This window comes from Populus alba, chromosome 4 (genome assembly GCF_005239225.2).
Source record: "Populus alba chromosome 4, ASM523922v2, whole genome shotgun sequence".
Lineage (NCBI taxonomy): Eukaryota > Viridiplantae > Streptophyta > Magnoliopsida > Malpighiales > Salicaceae > Populus > Populus alba.
In genome coordinates, this window is record NC_133287.1 from 385,177 (window position 1) to 402,119 (window position 16,943).

A 16,943-nucleotide genomic window follows, 5' to 3' on the forward strand; every position below is an offset into this window, starting at 1 on the left:
TTTAGATGGCCAACCACATATATAAAATGTTTGTATGTAATTTAAGTTGAGCCATTTTAAACCATAAATTAGATTTGAAATGACCAGACCCAAAAAAAATATGCTGTCAATAAGAGAATTGCATTATTAGACCAAGTAGTTGGCATCCTTGACGTCTAAGCTACAAATATTTCACCCCTTCTATAATAACATATTGGAATAAACAATTCAATTAATAGAAGTTTCTAGTCGGTTAATTGCAAATTGAATAAGGTATAAGTTCATGTGACCACAGTATTAAGAAGTAAGCCCACTACTCATTATACGTAGTGGAACATGAGATGGGTGTTTTTGAGGAGTACCACTTGTTAAAGATACCGTATATATTATGAATTTGAATACTAATATGGCTATCAGAAGAATATATAAAAATTACTATAGTCTAACTTTGATTTGGGACCATATGATTTCATTCAACATGTCAAGAATCGAAAAGTCTAAATCAAGAGAGAATTAACTCTAATCCAAAGTTATAATCTGATACAATATATGTGGTATTATTATAATTGCACATCTTAATTTCATTCTAAAAATAATAATAAACCATGTATGTATATATATGCCCTTAATTAACCCTATAATTAATTACCGCACGGTGCACCGGGTGCTTGGAATATATAATTACATATTGTTTATATGTGTAATGGAAGAGAAGGGTTTCGAGAGGGGTTCGAATCAAGCATGAAGCATCCATATATGTTGAAGGTTTTCGGAAAGGTTGGAAAATGACAGGAAAATAGCAAGCACTATATATTCTTTATGCAAAAAGTATAAACATCCAAACATGCAGATGTATGATGACTCAAGTGATGATGACAGCACAAACTCGGATATAGCTAGATGATTTGCGTGTATCTATCCATATAGAGTCCAATACAGTGAATGTCCGAGTTAGCATTAGAGGGAGACCTCATGACTCAAGTGAAATTCGACATGTTTTTGCCCCGACGTCCCTTTACTTGTTCAATTACACTTTGTTCTTGTTCCTTTGCTTCAAAAAGAAAGAGATGGCTATTAAAAACCATATATATATATATATATATATATATAGATGCCCCGTCCCTTTACTTGTTCAGCACTTTGTTCTTCGTGTTTTTTGCCGTCTTTTTGCTTGAGATCACAAGTGCCTCGATCCCCGTGGCTAATTAATTAATGCTTATCCACTATATGGCGTATATATGTACGTGCTAGCTCTTGAGAACGTACGAGTTACGTGTGTGATATGTCGTCCTTTTAATGACATCTTTTCGAGATGAGAGCTGATCTCATCAAATGTGAGAAAAATTAAAATCGAATAAAAAAAACCGATTAAATTTTGATGTTTTGAGAGCTTGCAAACCGAAAAATCATACGGTTTTTCCCCTCATCTCAAAAAAAAAAAAATTCGAACCGGTTCACCCTACTCGATAGATATCTCTCCATGGAAAAGGAAAAGTATATTTATTTGATAGCCAATAAGCTCTCCATATATCCCTTTCGTGGCCTTTCCACCTTGGAGCCGGTTCAGCTAAGCCCATACTTAGGGTTACTGTAAGTAAAGCCTATTGAAAAGGATGGTGGTGCGGTCCAATGTCACTGAAGGTGCCAGCCTAAATCATTGCCTTCGATTGGGTCAAAATATATAAATCCTTGAAAACCGTATTATTCTTTGACAAATCGATGAACTTTGACAGCGTTCCATTTCCTATGCTAAACAGAGAGAGTGTAAGAGCATTTGTGATTAATGGGCAAGAAAAGATTTATTTATTTATTTATTACTCTCTGTGATGGTTTCTGATTTGCGAAATAGTAGTGCCCCACATGAACTGATCAACAAAATTAATGGAGAAATAATTTAATGTAATCACGGTATATAATTATATTAAGTTATACCACTTATAATCCACACATTGCAATTACAACGATCAAATTGTATGTTGATTTCCCCCCCCCCCATTATCAAAATGATCAATATATCATGAATCTCGAGGAAGCATCACACTTAATCAGCAACATGATCATGATGATGAGGGACAGAATGGCAGTGATCATCATCAATTTCTTTTTTTGGTAGAAAGATCATATCATCAAATTAAACACTAGAAAATGTCGAGGATTTCAAGAATTGATCGGTTACAAAGGGGACAACTACCTCGATTCAACCAAAGCTCCCTCGAACACACCCTGCAAAACGTGTGCCCACATGGGATAAATGCTGCTCCTTTTTTCCTCCCCATGCACACGCAACACAATGTATCATTCCCCACCCCTCCTTCCGTCGTCTCCGTAATTACCCTTCCTCCTCCTCCACCTTCCGTGCTCTCCTCTAACAGCCTCATCAACGACACCCTTAACGGCGTCCCCGTCAAACCAACATTTGCGGTTCCCACATCAGTGACACTGGTGGGCTCCATGATGTTACTTCCTGCCTCCCTGAATTGTCTTTCTGCGGCCAAAGCAGCAGCCAAGTTCATACCCGAAGAATGCTGCTGGTTAGGACTCGGGTTCGGATCCAAACAGCCCGGATCAGAAACTCTCTCCACCTCCTCCTGGCCCGTGTTTACCACAGCCTCTATCTCTTCCCGTTCTTCATCAATATCAAGATCATCATTGGTGACGATGGTGGTGGGACTGAAACCCCAAGTGGCCCCACAACACCCCAAACCTCTTAGTCCTAGCCGTTCCTTAAGACTCATTCTTCTTGATCTTCTCCTTGAAGAATCTACGCCGTCCATATGGTCACCCAGCAATGCAAGAATTGTTATTGCTTCTCTTTCTGGTTCCTGCAGTAACACACTGAGTTGACTCATTTTTCAACAAGTAACAAGAACCCAACACAAAAAACAAAAGCAACAGTGCTACTACTATGTGTTATCTATAGATAGATAGATAGAGCGAGAGAGAGAGAGGAAATAAGCTTGAATAGTGTTTGAATACATACAGGTGAATAGGGGTTAATTATAATCGTGCATGGAAGTCTCGTGAAGACTTTATTGTAGAGTGAAGAGAAATTTAATGGACACCGCCTGGTTCTTGTTGTTGAAAATTATGTTGCTGTACGTGTAGGATTTTGATAGTAGTCAGTTGCTGATAATGGAGGTGAAAGTGACTGAAAAGAAAGGTAAATTCCGTTGTAGGATTTTGGAGCTGATCATCACCATCATTAGATTCATGATATTGGAAGATAAAGATAATGGGATTTATGATTTGTGTGTAGATATTAATTATTGAAGAATAGAGAGAAGGATGAACGTCGGACAAGATAGGAGGAAGACAAGGAGGCGTTGGGAAGAGGAAAGATGAGTTCTTTCCGCTTCATTACAAAGAGCCGGATCAGTCGCTAGAAACTTTGGATTTGCAGAAGTAACGAAAGCAATATATACTTCGTTGTAATTAAACACCAATCCTGCTCGCTGGTGGAATACTTACTATCTTTATTTTTCTTGCTAGTATATACTGATGTTATTGTTATAATAAAAGAGGAATGATTATTAACCATAGCCGTCCCATTAATCTTATTATATATAAAATTAATTATTACTTTTTTACATGACATATGAACAAATTCATTTCTTTATGTGCATTCGTGATTTTCTCATAATTATTGGATTGTCTTATAGAATCTTCGGCTACAGGCCTGATCAGTCGTTAATAAATTGGTTCAACTCCTCCGGAATAATATCATTACAAATGGTTTCTTTTTAAAATGAAACTACTTTACTTTATTTATAAAAACAAAACCGAAGTTCTTCGGATATATATATATATATATATATATATATATGTTTTTGGTTAGCCGGCCACAATAAAGTCAAGAGCCATAGGGGTTGGCGCAAGAATCGAGGGTCAAGGAAGGAAGGTAAATGGCAGTTCTCATTGGGTATTTTATGGATCGGAATCTACCTTTCGTCCGGAATACCTAATCTCGTCGTCTACATAATTATTATTCATAAATCCCGTGCTAACTGTACTGTCTTAATTTTTATTTTCAATGTGAAGTTTCATTAATGTCTCTACCAAAACTTGATAACGTTCTTAATTAATCGTTTATTCCCAAAAAAGGTATGATTAATTAAATAGAAAATATATGAGAATTTTCACATAATATTACAGCTAGCATGCATGGGGATTCTTTTTTCGAGGTCAATAATTGCCGTGATTTAGAATTTAAGCCATGATATAAAACCCTAATATCGCTGCATAATTAGTGCAAGCCCACCACCAAAAATCTTATTTAGATATGCAATCTTTAGACATAGCTTGATTAGGATACCTTGATTAGGATATAGACTATAGTTTTTTTATTTTAAGACTTATTATTATCTTTTTAGTCATAATATAGAGTCAAATATCCGGATATAAGGAATATTTTTGGGTCAATGATTGTTCCATTTTTTTCAACCAGCTATGAGGCCTTATGTGGACTCCACGTGTATAGTACAGGGCATCCCTCTTCAGCCCTATCAATCTGTGGTATAGCATTTCCTTGTTGTTGCACCATGGGGCAGTTACGTACGAGAAATGAGGGGCTTTTCACAATGCATGGTGTTTTGGAGAGGCTCCAATTGTTTGATATCCCATCCATGTTTGCTTCGAAGGCCTGGCCCAACAAAACAAGGCCTTGTAGAGATGAGGCCTTATGTGGACTCCACGTGTATAGTACTGGGCATACCTCTCCAGCTCCAATTGTTTGATATCCCATCCATGTTTGCTTCGAAGGCCTGGCCCAACAAAACAAGGCCTTGTAGAGATGGACAATGGATCATTGCCAAACAAACAAGATAGCCTGCAAAATGGCTTGTCCCCCCGTCCAAAAAACGAACAACAGGTTCTTGGTTAACGTAGATGATTGCAATTTCATCTTTCCATACGTGGATATAAGAGTCTAAAATTATTGGGTGAGATTTTAATATATTATTTATATTATTTTATAATATTAAAATTTAAAATTTAAAATTTACATATATTCATACGATGATAATTAATATTATTTTATAATATTTTTAAAGTGAAAAATCCCTTTTTAAAAAACAAAAGAGGTTAAAACGAGTGAAGACTTTATAGCATAAAAACAAAGAGATGGAGATTTAGACCTTGTTTATTTTTATGTTTTTAAAAAAATTAAAAAAAAAATTATTTTTTTATTTGCTACAAATTAATATGTGTTTAATGTTTTTAAATTATATTAATGTGTTAATTTCAAATATAATTTTCAAAAAATAAAAAAATATATTATTTTAATAAAAAATATTTAAAAAAAATAACTCAATTACAAAATCAAAATATGATATGGAGTGAAGCAAGTGTGTTCTTTGGAGGAAGGCTAAAACCTCATGATTCATAACAAACCAGAGATGTCAAAAATGTGATCTTCCCGATTCCAGGATGCCAAATTCAACACGACTACATTTATTGCTGGAAAATAATATCATTTTTTTATTATTATTAAAAAAAAGAAGAAACATTTTAAGATATTTTTGACACCAATAAATGACAAGCAACAGAGGATTCTAGAGTTTTCGTCTACTCCAAAAAACACCAAGATTTTCTCCGCCTCACGGCACCTTGCTTCGTCTCCCTCTCCTTCGTTTCTCCACGTGTCTATAGCTGGAGACACTACCGACTGACTTGGCAGCTATGGTCTCCCTCTCCTTCGTTTCTCCACGTGTCTGCGGCTGAAGACACTACCGACTGACTTCGGCAGCTACCCCCCCTTTTTTTATTTTATTCTTCTTAACTTATCTTAAAAGTATGTGTATTATCTTCTTTATTTAATCTTAATAATTAAATGTTTCTCATTCAGTTTTATAAATCAAATTTTCATGAACATAATCTCAGTCACATCATACACACAGACACTGGATACATAACTCGCGCAAGGTTGAGGATTAAATTATTTTACATAGATAAAATAAAAAAAAATATCTAAAAATATTAGATTTTTTTATAAAGTTATATTCAAGAGTCCTGAGTTTAACTGTAACGCCTAACCCAAAAATAATATTTATAATATTAATAATAAATATTAAATTTGCATAACCTAAGTTTAAATAAGTTTGGCTGCAACACAAAATCTAATAGTCTTGGATGTGGGTCTGGTTGCAAGGTCATGTTATAAAAGTGTGATAATTAAATAGATTAATAAAAAAACCAATAAGAAAAAAAAAACTAATGAAGAATAAGGAAAAAAAAATCTGAATTGATTGAGCTAACCCTTCAACCTAGGTTAACCTATCAAACCTGGGATTCGCGTCATGAAAGTTTGATAACTAAATAGAAAAAAAATCGACAGGTTAACTAGGTTAAACCGTTAAACCAGGTTAAGCCGTCAAGCCTGAGATATTTGTCATGAAAGTTTGATAATTAAATAGAAAGAAATTTAACATTAGTAAACTAAATTAAATGAAAAAAATTAATTAAAAAGTAAAGAAAAAAAATTCCGAGTTAACCCTTCAAACTCAGGATCCGTGTTATGAAAATCTGATAACTAAATAAAAAAAATTAATATTAACAAACTAAATTTAAAAAAAATTATTAAAAGAAAAAAGCAAAAAACAAATTAAATAAAAACAAAAAAAAACAAAAACAAAAAAGAAAGAAAAGTACAAGCTCAGAGTATTTTAATCTATGTTATTATTATTATATTATTATAATATAGCTATAATATAAGTACAGGCGCAGAGAAAGCGATACATGAGTGTAAGTGAATTTAGCTGCAATATCAAACTTAATAATCTTGGATGTGGGTCTGGCCGCAATGTCGTATCATAAAAATATGATAATTAAATAGATCAATGAAAAAAACTAATGAAGAAAAAAAAAAAAAATCTGAATTAACTGGATTAACCCTTCAACCCAGGTTAACCCGTCAAACCTGGAATTCATGTCATGAAAGTTTGACAACTAAATAAAAAAATAAAATTGACAGGTTAACTAGGTTAAACCATCAAATCAGGTTAACTTGTCAAGTCTAGGATACGTGCCATGAAAGTCTGATAATTAAATAGAAAGAAATTTAGCATTAACAAACTAAACTAAATGAAAAAAATTAATTAAAAAGAAAAAAATAAAAAAAATTTCGGGTTAATCCATTAAACTCGGGATCTGTGTCATAAAAATATGATAACTAAATAAAAAAAAATTAACAGTAACAAACTAAATTAAAAAAAAATTATTAAAAGCAAAAAACACAAAAAAGCAAAAAAGCAAAAAAAAATTAAATAAAAAAAAACAATAAAAAAGAAAGAAAAGACAGCTAGTATTTTAGTATATGTTATTATTATTATATTATTATAAATATAATTATAATATATAAGTATAGACGGCATGAGAAAAGCTAGAGTGCTTTTTCACGTTTTTTAAAGTATTATTTAATATATAATTCATATGTAATAACATAAAAAAACACGAGAGAGTGAAGTTTGGCATTGCTATAATTTCAATATCTGTAACAACATACTTTGAACATTATGGATTAATCTTTATTTAGAGATTTTAATAAAAGTTTATATATACAACTATTTTAAATTTTAAGAATTGAATTTCAACTAAAATTTAATCTTTAAAAATAATTCAACCGTTAACCTCTCTAATATATTACAATAAAAAAAATGCTCTCTTGTAATAGTACTCTTATATCTATCTCGTTGCTTAAGAAATATTTATTAAAGGGACAGGACGAAGCTAACGGAGATAATATACAAAATAAAATAAAATAAAATGGTAATTCCGAAAACGGGTGCAAGCTATTTATAACTGTCCGTATCTTTACAAGTTTAGGACAACGGGTGGGTGACAACATCATAGTTTAGTTGCCTGTCTTCGATACTCTGTTTCAAAGAACACAACCCACCTCTCTTCTGTCTTGGAAACCAAAATTCAAAGAAATGGCAGCCATCTCTCAATTAAATCAATTTCCATGCAAGACTCTCTCTTCAAAAACACCTCTATTCTCCCACTTTAGTTCTTCAAGACCCTCGATTATCCCTCTAAACTCGATCAAGAACAACCCAACAAGCAACAATTCGATCTTGAAACCAAGAATTCTGGTAACCAGAGAGCAACCCACCAAGAAAAGGAATCTTTTCTTGGTTAAGGCTGTGGATGAGGGCGAGGGGAGTCCAGAAAATGAAGGCCCTCCGGTTGCTTTGGCTGAGAAGGGGGAGGAGGAGCTGAAAGAGCTGGCAGAGGTTGATCGCTTGAAGGGACAGCTGGTGGATACTTTTTATGGGACTGATCGTGGACTGAATGCTACCAGTGAGACTAGAGCTGAGGTTGTGGAGCTTATTACTCAGCTTGAAGCCAGAAACCCCAATCCTGCTCCCACTGAGGCCTTGACTCTGCTCAATGGCAAATGGATTCTTGCGTAAGCTTTTCTTTTTCTTTATATATTTATATATATATATAAAACTAGGATCTGTTGTGTGTGTATTACTGAATATAGCCGATGACATCTTGCTATGTAGTATTCTGGTTTGGGCGCAGCTGCCTACACCAAGATTTAATCATCTAATTATGATACAAAAGCTTATTGAATCCATACAAGTTTCAACCATAGGTTTAGTTTTGAGGCCCACCATAATGGTTTTCCAGGTTTCTACTTTCACTTTTCTTGCTCGTTCTGTATTTCATGCTTGTTGCAGTCCCGAGCTATGCTCGCTGCAGTGCCGACTGTATTGTTTCTCTCTCATTAATGATAATCTTCCTTGAACTAGTTCTTGATGTTCCCTCAAGAACTAGCCTTCCTTACCTCCTTATGAAGCACGCATTTAAAGCTACTGGTGTATGGGGGGACAAATTGAAGAGAAAAATAATGACGAAGAAGCCATTCTTTTTGAAACAATGTAAAACATATTTCTTGATATACTTCGATTCAGGAAGCCCATAATCGATTCTTCATTCTGCTTTAGTTACCGTGGCAAAAAAAAGCCAGTACCTGTTAATAGTCCTACAGAAGCGTGGACTATTATATATTTTGCCAAGCAATGACCCCTAAAAAGCGAGTAAAGATGATCAAAATAATTAATGGATTTTGTTGTTGATGGTTATTATAGAGTTCGATTCAGCATGAACTGTGACTGATGCCATCTCGTACTTAGTCTTCTCGAACAAAACTAGATCTGAATCACAAAACACCACTAGCTTTAGTCTCTCTTTGGATTTTGATTTGGTGACTGTTCATGTACTTAGAGACCTTGTGCTTCTGCAGATACACATCTTTTGCGGGCTTGTTCCCATTGCTGTCAAGTGGTACACTGCCATTGGTAAAGGTTGAGGAAATATCTCAGACGATCGACTCGGAGAACTTAACTGTCCAGAATTCTGTGCAATTCTCAGGGCCGCTGGCTACTACATCCATTAGTACCAATGCCAAATTTGAAGTCCGAAGCCCCAAGCGTGTGCAGGTTTGTTCTGTACTACATGTCTAACATCCCCTATCTCCATTTTAATGGTGCAAAAACTTTAGAAATACCAATCAATCAACATGAAATCATTTCTTGAGCTTTTCAATGTAGAATTTCACTCTCTTCTTTGTCTTCTAAATGTTTCAAAATTATCTTTCTACATTTAGGCGTTAGACTTTACTGCAAGCAAGACTTTAACCAGTGAAAGAATTACCACTTAATTAACACTTGAAACCAATTGATCTTTTTAATTTTCTATTCAATATGTTCTCTTTTTTATTGGAAAATATTAGTTTTTGAAAATTGGCCTGACATTCGTTGTCAATTTATTCATCTATTGATTTAGATCAAGTTTGAAGAAGGCATTATTGCGACTCCCAAGCTGACAGACTCAATAGAGTTGCCGGAAAATGTGGAACTTCTGGGACAAACGATCGACCTCACACCCTTCAGAGGCATAATCTCCTCGGTGCAGGATACAGCCTCATCTGTTGCAAAGACCATTTCCAGCCAACCACCATTGAAGTTTTCTATCCCAAACAGGAATGCTGAATCATGGTTGCTAACCACATACCTTGACGATGACCTTCGGATCTCAAGAGGTGATGCTGGCAGTATATTTGTGCTCATTAAGGAAGGCAGTCCCCTCTTGACACCCTGAACATACCAAAAAAAGAAGAAATATCCTATTTCTTTCTTTTCTTCCCCCTGTTTTTCCACCTTTTCGTACAGTGCTGCTTTGCGAAGGAGATATTAAATTATGTATGTAATAATATATGTCTGAAACTAGAAAACTTGATGAAGATGGTTTTAATGGATATGACAAGGCTCCTTTCCCCATTTTAACAGGGTTTATACACTTTTCATGTACTTTGCCCCAAAGTTTCTGTTCAAGTAAAGCTGCCTCTACGCTTGAAGAACCATGATAGCTGATGGAGCTACATTTACTTTTGTATGGAATTCGAGGACTGATCGTTTCCTTCATTTCTATAAAAGTGAGAAAACAGAAAGAAGCTACTTATTTGTGAATGTTCGATAATGGAAAACAATGTACAATAGCCTCTTGTTTGGAGATGTTAGAAAGTGTTTTTGAATGTTTTTTGGTTTTAAATTAAATATTTTATGTTTTTATATTTTCTTTTAAAAAAAATATTATTCAAGTATATTTTCAACTAAAATATATTTTTAAAAAATAATTGCTATTACAATATTTATGTTTAATTAAGTTGTCTGAAAAGATCATTATTCATATATGAATATGAATAGTGTTTACATGGTTATTATATATTAATTTTTTAATGTAATAGAAGACTATGTTGGCCATATAAAACTTTTTTCATTTAAAAAATAAAATAAGAATTATATAAACTGATAATTTATAATGCTAATTAAAAATTAAAACAGGAAGTTAAATAAATTCACATGAAAACATTTGATTTTATTATATGTGAATCTTTGATTGCTTTTATTTATTAAATAGATTTTTATCAGAAATGTAAGAAATTTAAATTCTATTGAAAAAAAATATAATTGGTAGTATAAATTCTCCTTTGTTAACATATTGTTTTAACCAAAAATATATTTGACTTAAACTATGTTGTTTTAAAACAAAAAAATTATCATAATCTTAAAAACAAAGTTTTTAATAACAATATAAAAAAAATGAATTGATAATTTTTACATGAATGTATTAAAAAATAAAACAATAATAAACTTAAGAAATATTATATAAAAAATTAACAATAAAATTTACAAAAGTTAATATTTAATGTATTAGGGTATATAATTGTTAATACTACAATAAAAATACTAATATTATTTGAAAATAATTGCATAATTATATAATTACTTAAATAACATTTAAATGAATTTATTTAAAAAAGAATCTCATTATAAAAAGTCACAAGATAAAAAACTGAAGGGTCAGACATGTATGGACATGCATGCCTAGCCCACATGAAAACCCATGTCGACACACCTGTTTTTTTTTTTTTTTGGATAGATGAGACTTCTCATCTTAAAATATATGAAAAAAAAACAGTCTCATAAACCTTTATAACTCTGATTATAATAACAAAAAAAATTATAATTGATGTAAGAACTCAAAATCAAACTAAATAAAGAAAAATTATCGAGATCAAATTTCTTTTTTTTTCTAGTATCATTGTAATGTAGTCGAGTGAGTTGAAACTAAAAGTTTTGAATAGTTAAACAGAGATATGTCACAACCAGACATGAAGCTGCCATAAATAAATTATGTAGTTAACCTAATAAATATTTGTATAAGCCATTGAGATAAAATTAAGTTTAAAAGAAGATCTGGTCGCATCGGACTTGCATGATAGCTAAAAAGCCATAACTTTTTATTTAAATGTTGGATAAGACTTAAATTTTTATAAGAGATTTTCAAGATCTAGTACCATAGTAGACCAACTTTACTTGTCCATTTGCTACACAAATTTCTTGAAATTAGGATTAGAAGATCTTGCTTGAGCCAATTTTCCTTGATTTTCTTGGATTTTATGTATCATGTTCTTTTCTTTTATGATTTAGGATTATAATTTATAATACTATTACCTAGTAGATGTCAATTTTTTACGATATTTAAAAAAATTGTAAATCTCATTTAAGATGTAGACTTTATTAAACTTTATTTTTTTAGAATAAATCTACAAGTTTAGGGTTCATACTTGCAAATCTTTTCACTCATCAAATCCATATTTTCTATGTTTCTTACCAGCCTTTGCTCCCCGCCTACATCATATTAAAAGTGGAAACCATCTATATTGAGTTCATCTTTCAAGGAAAAATCCATATACACCAAAATCAAATTATTAATGGTCAAAATCTAGTCATTTGAAAACTCTCTCTCCTCAAGTATTTTTAGCAACTTTCTCTCTACTATCAACTTTCAGGGACTAAGACATAAAACAAATAAAGATTGAGACTTAAACAAAAAATAAAAGGGACCATGTGTAAACAAAATGAAAATCAAGGGATTAAAGTGTAGATTTACACGCCACTTGAATAGTAAACATGGAAAAAAGATGTAGATTTTTATTTTTATTTTTTCAATTTTGTTTTTAACAATTACTAAAACCCACTCATGTAAAATCAAAATCTCATTCAATTCATTACAATCATCGACACCTCACATATATGATAATGCACAATCCTTATATTGTTGTCAATTTTTGGTCCATTTTTTTTTTAATTTGTTTTTTTTACTAAAAATTCACTCAGGTAAAATCGACATGTAATTCATTCTTGAAAACAATCCTCGACATACGAGCCACGCGATGATACACAATCCGAAGAGAGAGGGAAAATCAAGGACAGTAACAAAAGGACTATTGAGAAACAAATCGAAAGAAACTGAAGTTGGATGGCTAAATCAAAGAAAAAAAAATTCGAGGGACTGAGGAAGGGAACTGCACGGTGAACAATGCCATAAATAGTAATCTGGATGAACATGGATTACACAGTAAAACCCATATCCTCTTTCACTTTCTTTTTACTGTTAATGGCAATTGATTAATAATAATGTTAACAATTGTTAATGCTAATGCTAATAAAGCCAAGGGAAAAGAAGGAACACAGCATAAAACATTACCTGTAGGCATATCAGGATTCTAGGTGATAGCTGCAAGCAAAGTAGATGCTATTAACTCGGAATCAGGATGCACTTTACGTCTATAAAGCAAAGAACAGTCATCTTCAGAAGGCTATACATGCTGCTAAACTACTGAAGTCACTCCCTGTGAGTGTGCGTGCGTGCGAGGTTGCAATCAAGAGATGGGAAGTGTTGCAAGAATAACAAAGCCCTATCGCGCTGCCATGAAAAAAGATTGGGAAAGCTTGAAAAGGTACTACGAGAAACATCCTGAAGCTGCAGGTTTTCCGTTGACTGTCACCAAGGACACTGTACTTCACATTGCAGTCCACAGTAATGACAAGAAACTGCTCAAACATTTACTGGATAACGCACCACCATTCAGTTACAAGGTAACTGATGTGTATGGAAATAATGCTGTTCACGAGGCAGCGGCCACAGGCAATGTGGAAATGGCCAAGATCCTGTTGAATTTTGATAGAGATCTCCATTGCAGAACAACAAATGATGGACAGCAAAACGAGGATTGTTCTGACGACCTACTCCAAATCATGAACAACAGAGGAGAAACTGCACTCTTCAGGGCTGCTGCATTTGGCAGAACCAAAATGGTGAGGTTTTTGTGTTCTAAAATTATGAACAAGGGTGTTCATCGTAGGAGACACGATTCAACCTCCATTCTTCATATTGCGGTCCTTGGCAAATACTTTGGTATTTCTTTCACTTAACCTCGGAAATTTTGTTTTCATTATTTTGTGATGCTCTTCTCGAATTAACAGCTATATGTTTTAAGGGAAGGCATGTAGCTTTAAATTTCTGTTTTTTCAATTAATGCAGAAACAGCATCGCAATTGGCAGCATGGGATGCATACCTTCCGGTGGCGATGGATGAGAATGGCATGTCATGTCTTCAACTCCTTGCTAGCATGCCATCTGCTTTCAAGAGTGGATATCCCATGGGAAAGCTGCAGAGACTTCTTTATTTTTGTATGTTTGCAGCTTTTGTTATGGTTTTCAATGGTATCTCTAAGCCCTGGGAAATTGTTATAACTTCATGATTCTCAATAGGCCTTCCAGATATTGGCGGTGATGATGATAAGGAGCTTGGTGATAGTGATGATGACAAGGAGCTGGATGATAGCGACGACGTCAAGGAAAGTGGAAAGCTCCATTCGAGTCAGGGACAAGATTTGGAGAGTGGCCATGGCAGGATTCTCTCCCACCAATCCAACAATGCTGGTTCAGGTTTTTTCTGTCCCTTCAGATTGAAAGAAAATACTGGCATGTGCGATAAATTTACTTTACTTCCTCAAGAATCTGTCTTATTTCCAGTGAATCTCCTACAAAATAGGCATTCTTCAAGTTATAGTTTGTTTTTTGATTGTTCATTCTTGTCATGCAACTGAAAATAAATCACCTTCAGATCCTCTATCTGGTTTCATTTAAAGAAGGTTCTTGTTCCATTTTCAAGTTGTCATAGATCTTCTTCGACTAACCATGTAATTTGATGAAAAATTGCAGCAATTTCAAAGATGTACCATGGCGTATTGAGGTGCATGGCTAAGGGTATGCATTTTCTTTTCTACAAATGTTATATTTTCATTAATGATCTGCAAGTATAAATAATCTCGAGCGAATTTTGGATGCAACTCAACTTTGTTGCTCTTATATAGCATGGATATTTTGATAGGATTTCCAGCTATTAAAAAATTGTGGGGCATAAAAAAGAAGCAAAAGGGAGTGCTTGAACTTGTCCAAACATTAGCTGAAACAGACTTGACATGGTGGAATGTAAACCATGGGAGGTCTGGCTATGAAATCCTCTCTCACGACAAGGTAGATGAAGCAGAAAGAGAAGAAGAGTACCAGTTCCCTTCGGAACCTCCTGAGAAAATTAAAACCACCTCTCCCAAGGAGACTCCTCTTATTGCAGCTACAAGACATGGGATCGTGGAGATTATAAAAGTTATTCTTGATGTGTATCCGCAGGCTATAGAGCACATCAATGAGGAGGATGAAAGCATTTTTCATGTTGCAGCCAGATGCCATAGGAAAGAAATTTTGGACCTTCTTCTATCTTATGCTTTAATGCCCAGGCTTGGGAGGAGAATCAAGCTTAATGGTGACAGTATTTTGCATCAAGCTGCATACCTAGGCGAGACTCATCATAGGGACAGACCAGGAGATGCCCTACGCATGCAGTCCGATATTCAGTGGTTTAAGGTGCTTTATTCTCTCACTTGAGGTTTCAAAATTTCCATGTATACTGCCTATCATAGCTTTTTTCCCCTTCGGTGTGGCACGTTATGCTTTGAGGTAGCTTTTCTTCCCATTTAAATTGCCTTCTAGTTACCTAGACTGCAGTTTATATGGCCTCATAGGGACGTACAAAACAAACAAGTAAATGCTGCAATAGAAACGCAATATCAATTAGAAGCAGGCATGCTAAACAGTTGCAAACATTTGCCGTTTGAAGGCAGAATGCCTCAGATTTTATGACACCAGATTGCATAACAAACTAACTTCTAGTTTTCCTTTGTCCAATTTATTTAGAGGGTGAAGAAAATTGTGCCTCCATATTTCGTCAATCATCGGAACGAGAAAGGACAGACAGCCCAAGAATTGTTCACCACTGAACACGAAAGGTTGGTGAAAGACGGGAGTGAGTGGCTAATGCGAACAACACAGGCTTGTACGCTAATTGCAGTTCTAATTGCCACAGTTGCTTTCACCTCTGCCTACACAGTTCCAGGAGGGTCCAACTCAAAGACAGGCCATCCTTTGCTTATCGACACGACTCCATTTCATGTCTTCACAATCTCAGACACAATATCATTGTGCTTTGCCCTCACTTCGGTGGTGGTGTTTCTGTCCATCATGACATCCAACATGAACGAACAAGATTTCAAGACGTCTCTTCCTTTGAAGCTTGTCCTGGGTTTAACTACTCTGTTTTTTGCTGTTACGGCAATGATGGTTGCTTTCGCAGCAACTCTTGTGCTTATGATCAGACAGAGACTTCATTGGGCTGCAATTCCAATTTACACAGTTGCTTGCTGCCCAGTGACAATCTTCCTTGTGCTTCAGTTCCCTCTTTATCTCAATATTGCTTGGTTTACTGTGAAGGGTATGCTATGGAGTTTCATTGACTCTCTACCTTCGTTCAAATGTATGAAATATTGTTGCTGATGAGCTTCTGGCTACAAGGTAGCAAGTCTTGTGGAATTTGTTGTTTCTCCATTTGATGAATGTTTTCAGAAATATTGTATGGAAATATCATATTCCTCCCCATAATTCGGTCCAGATTTTACCTTCTTATTTGTGGAATTAGCTAGCCTGCTACATCCTTTTGGCTTCCTGAACTTCTATTTGCACAGCACTACAAGTACTCTTCATCATCAAACTAACAAAAAGATTGATAAAACATATACAATCATGCCACGAATTTGTGAAGATATATAGAATTTTTAGATGATAATTTGAACGAAGTTTAAAAGCTATAGAAGTTTTCTGCTTTTACATGTGAAAAAAAAAAAAGAAAAAAGATGACCTGCCATGGGAAAAAAAGTTCCATTACTGTAAGTCCATAAAATATTTGATGCAGAGAGAAACATCACAGAAAAGCAGATATTATAAGCAACACAAAATCCTGCTAAATAGAGTTAGTACTATGCAAAAATCTTAATTAAAAATTTTATTTTTAAATATTTTCTCTTCAAGTAGCCTACCTATAATTTAAAACCCCTTAAATAAACTTAAAAAGACCTAAATTAACTATGTAACTTGAGAATAAATAAATAAATAAAATCCTAAACTAGACTGAAGAGTACTTTCTAGGCCTAAATTTGATGTCTTTCAAACCATAAGTTGTTATAGCAAGCTGACTAACCTATAGAAATAGGCCTTGG

General features: G+C 34.1%; 3 protein-coding genes across 4 annotated transcripts; 2 read left to right on the forward strand and 1 right to left on the reverse strand.

The window, feature by feature from the left end:
* Positions 1-1,942: 1,942 nt before the first annotated feature.
* LOC118058403 (uncharacterized) lies at positions 1,943-3,354 on the reverse strand. Of its 2 annotated transcripts, XM_035071109.2 has the most exons (2): positions 2,960-3,354; positions 1,943-2,801 (listed from the first exon to the last, which is right to left on the reverse strand). In XM_035071109.2, the coding sequence occupies exon 2, from the start codon at positions 2,751-2,753 to the stop codon at positions 2,118-2,120; it is 636 nt and encodes a 211-aa protein (XP_034927000.1). In that variant the 5' UTR covers positions 2,754-2,801; positions 2,960-3,354; the 3' UTR covers positions 1,943-2,117. The 2 variants fall into 2 exon arrangements, with proteins under 2 accessions (XP_034927000.1, XP_034926999.1); XM_035071108.2 differs by lacking the exon at positions 2,960-3,354 and having other exon boundaries at positions 1,943-2,943.
* A 4,430-nt stretch (positions 3,355-7,784) lies between these two features.
* LOC118058402 (plastid-lipid-associated protein, chloroplastic) lies at positions 7,785-10,268 on the forward strand. The gene is made up of 3 exons (XM_035071107.2): positions 7,785-8,383; positions 9,227-9,422; positions 9,769-10,268. The coding sequence occupies exons 1-3, from the start codon at positions 7,905-7,907 to the stop codon at positions 10,081-10,083; spliced, it is 990 nt and encodes a 329-aa protein (XP_034926998.1). The 5' UTR covers positions 7,785-7,904; the 3' UTR covers positions 10,084-10,268.
* Positions 10,269-12,706: 2,438 nt separating this feature from the next.
* Positions 12,707-16,333, forward strand: LOC118058400 (uncharacterized). The gene is made up of 6 exons (XM_035071106.2): positions 12,707-13,746; positions 13,873-14,022; positions 14,104-14,280; positions 14,557-14,601; positions 14,726-15,258; positions 15,589-16,333. The coding sequence occupies exons 1-6, from the start codon at positions 13,218-13,220 to the stop codon at positions 16,222-16,224; spliced, it is 2,070 nt and encodes a 689-aa protein (XP_034926997.1). The 5' UTR covers positions 12,707-13,217; the 3' UTR covers positions 16,225-16,333.
* The last annotated feature ends 610 nt before the right edge of the window (positions 16,334-16,943 follow it).

Coding starts and splice junctions, on each gene's coding strand:
- LOC118058403 (XM_035071108.2), bottom strand. CDS start 2,828: ATGAGTCAACTCAGTGTGTTACTGCAGGAACCAGAAAGAGAAGCAATA.
- LOC118058402 (XM_035071107.2), top strand. CDS start 7,905: ATGGCAGCCATCTCTCAATTAAATCAATTTCCATGCAAGACTCTCTCT. Junction 8,384..9,226: donor AATGGCAAATGGATTCTTGC/GTAAGCTTTTCT, acceptor GTGCTTCTGCAG/ATACACATCTTTTGCGGGCT. Junction 9,423..9,768: donor GAAGCCCCAAGCGTGTGCAG/GTTTGTTCTGTA, acceptor CTATTGATTTAG/ATCAAGTTTGAAGAAGGCAT.
- LOC118058400 (XM_035071106.2), top strand. CDS start 13,218: ATGGGAAGTGTTGCAAGAATAACAAAGCCCTATCGCGCTGCCATGAAA. Junction 14,023..14,103: donor GCAGAGACTTCTTTATTTTT/GTATGTTTGCAG, acceptor GATTCTCAATAG/GCCTTCCAGATATTGGCGGT. Junction 14,602..14,725: donor ATTGAGGTGCATGGCTAAGG/GTATGCATTTTC, acceptor ATATTTTGATAG/GATTTCCAGCTATTAAAAAA.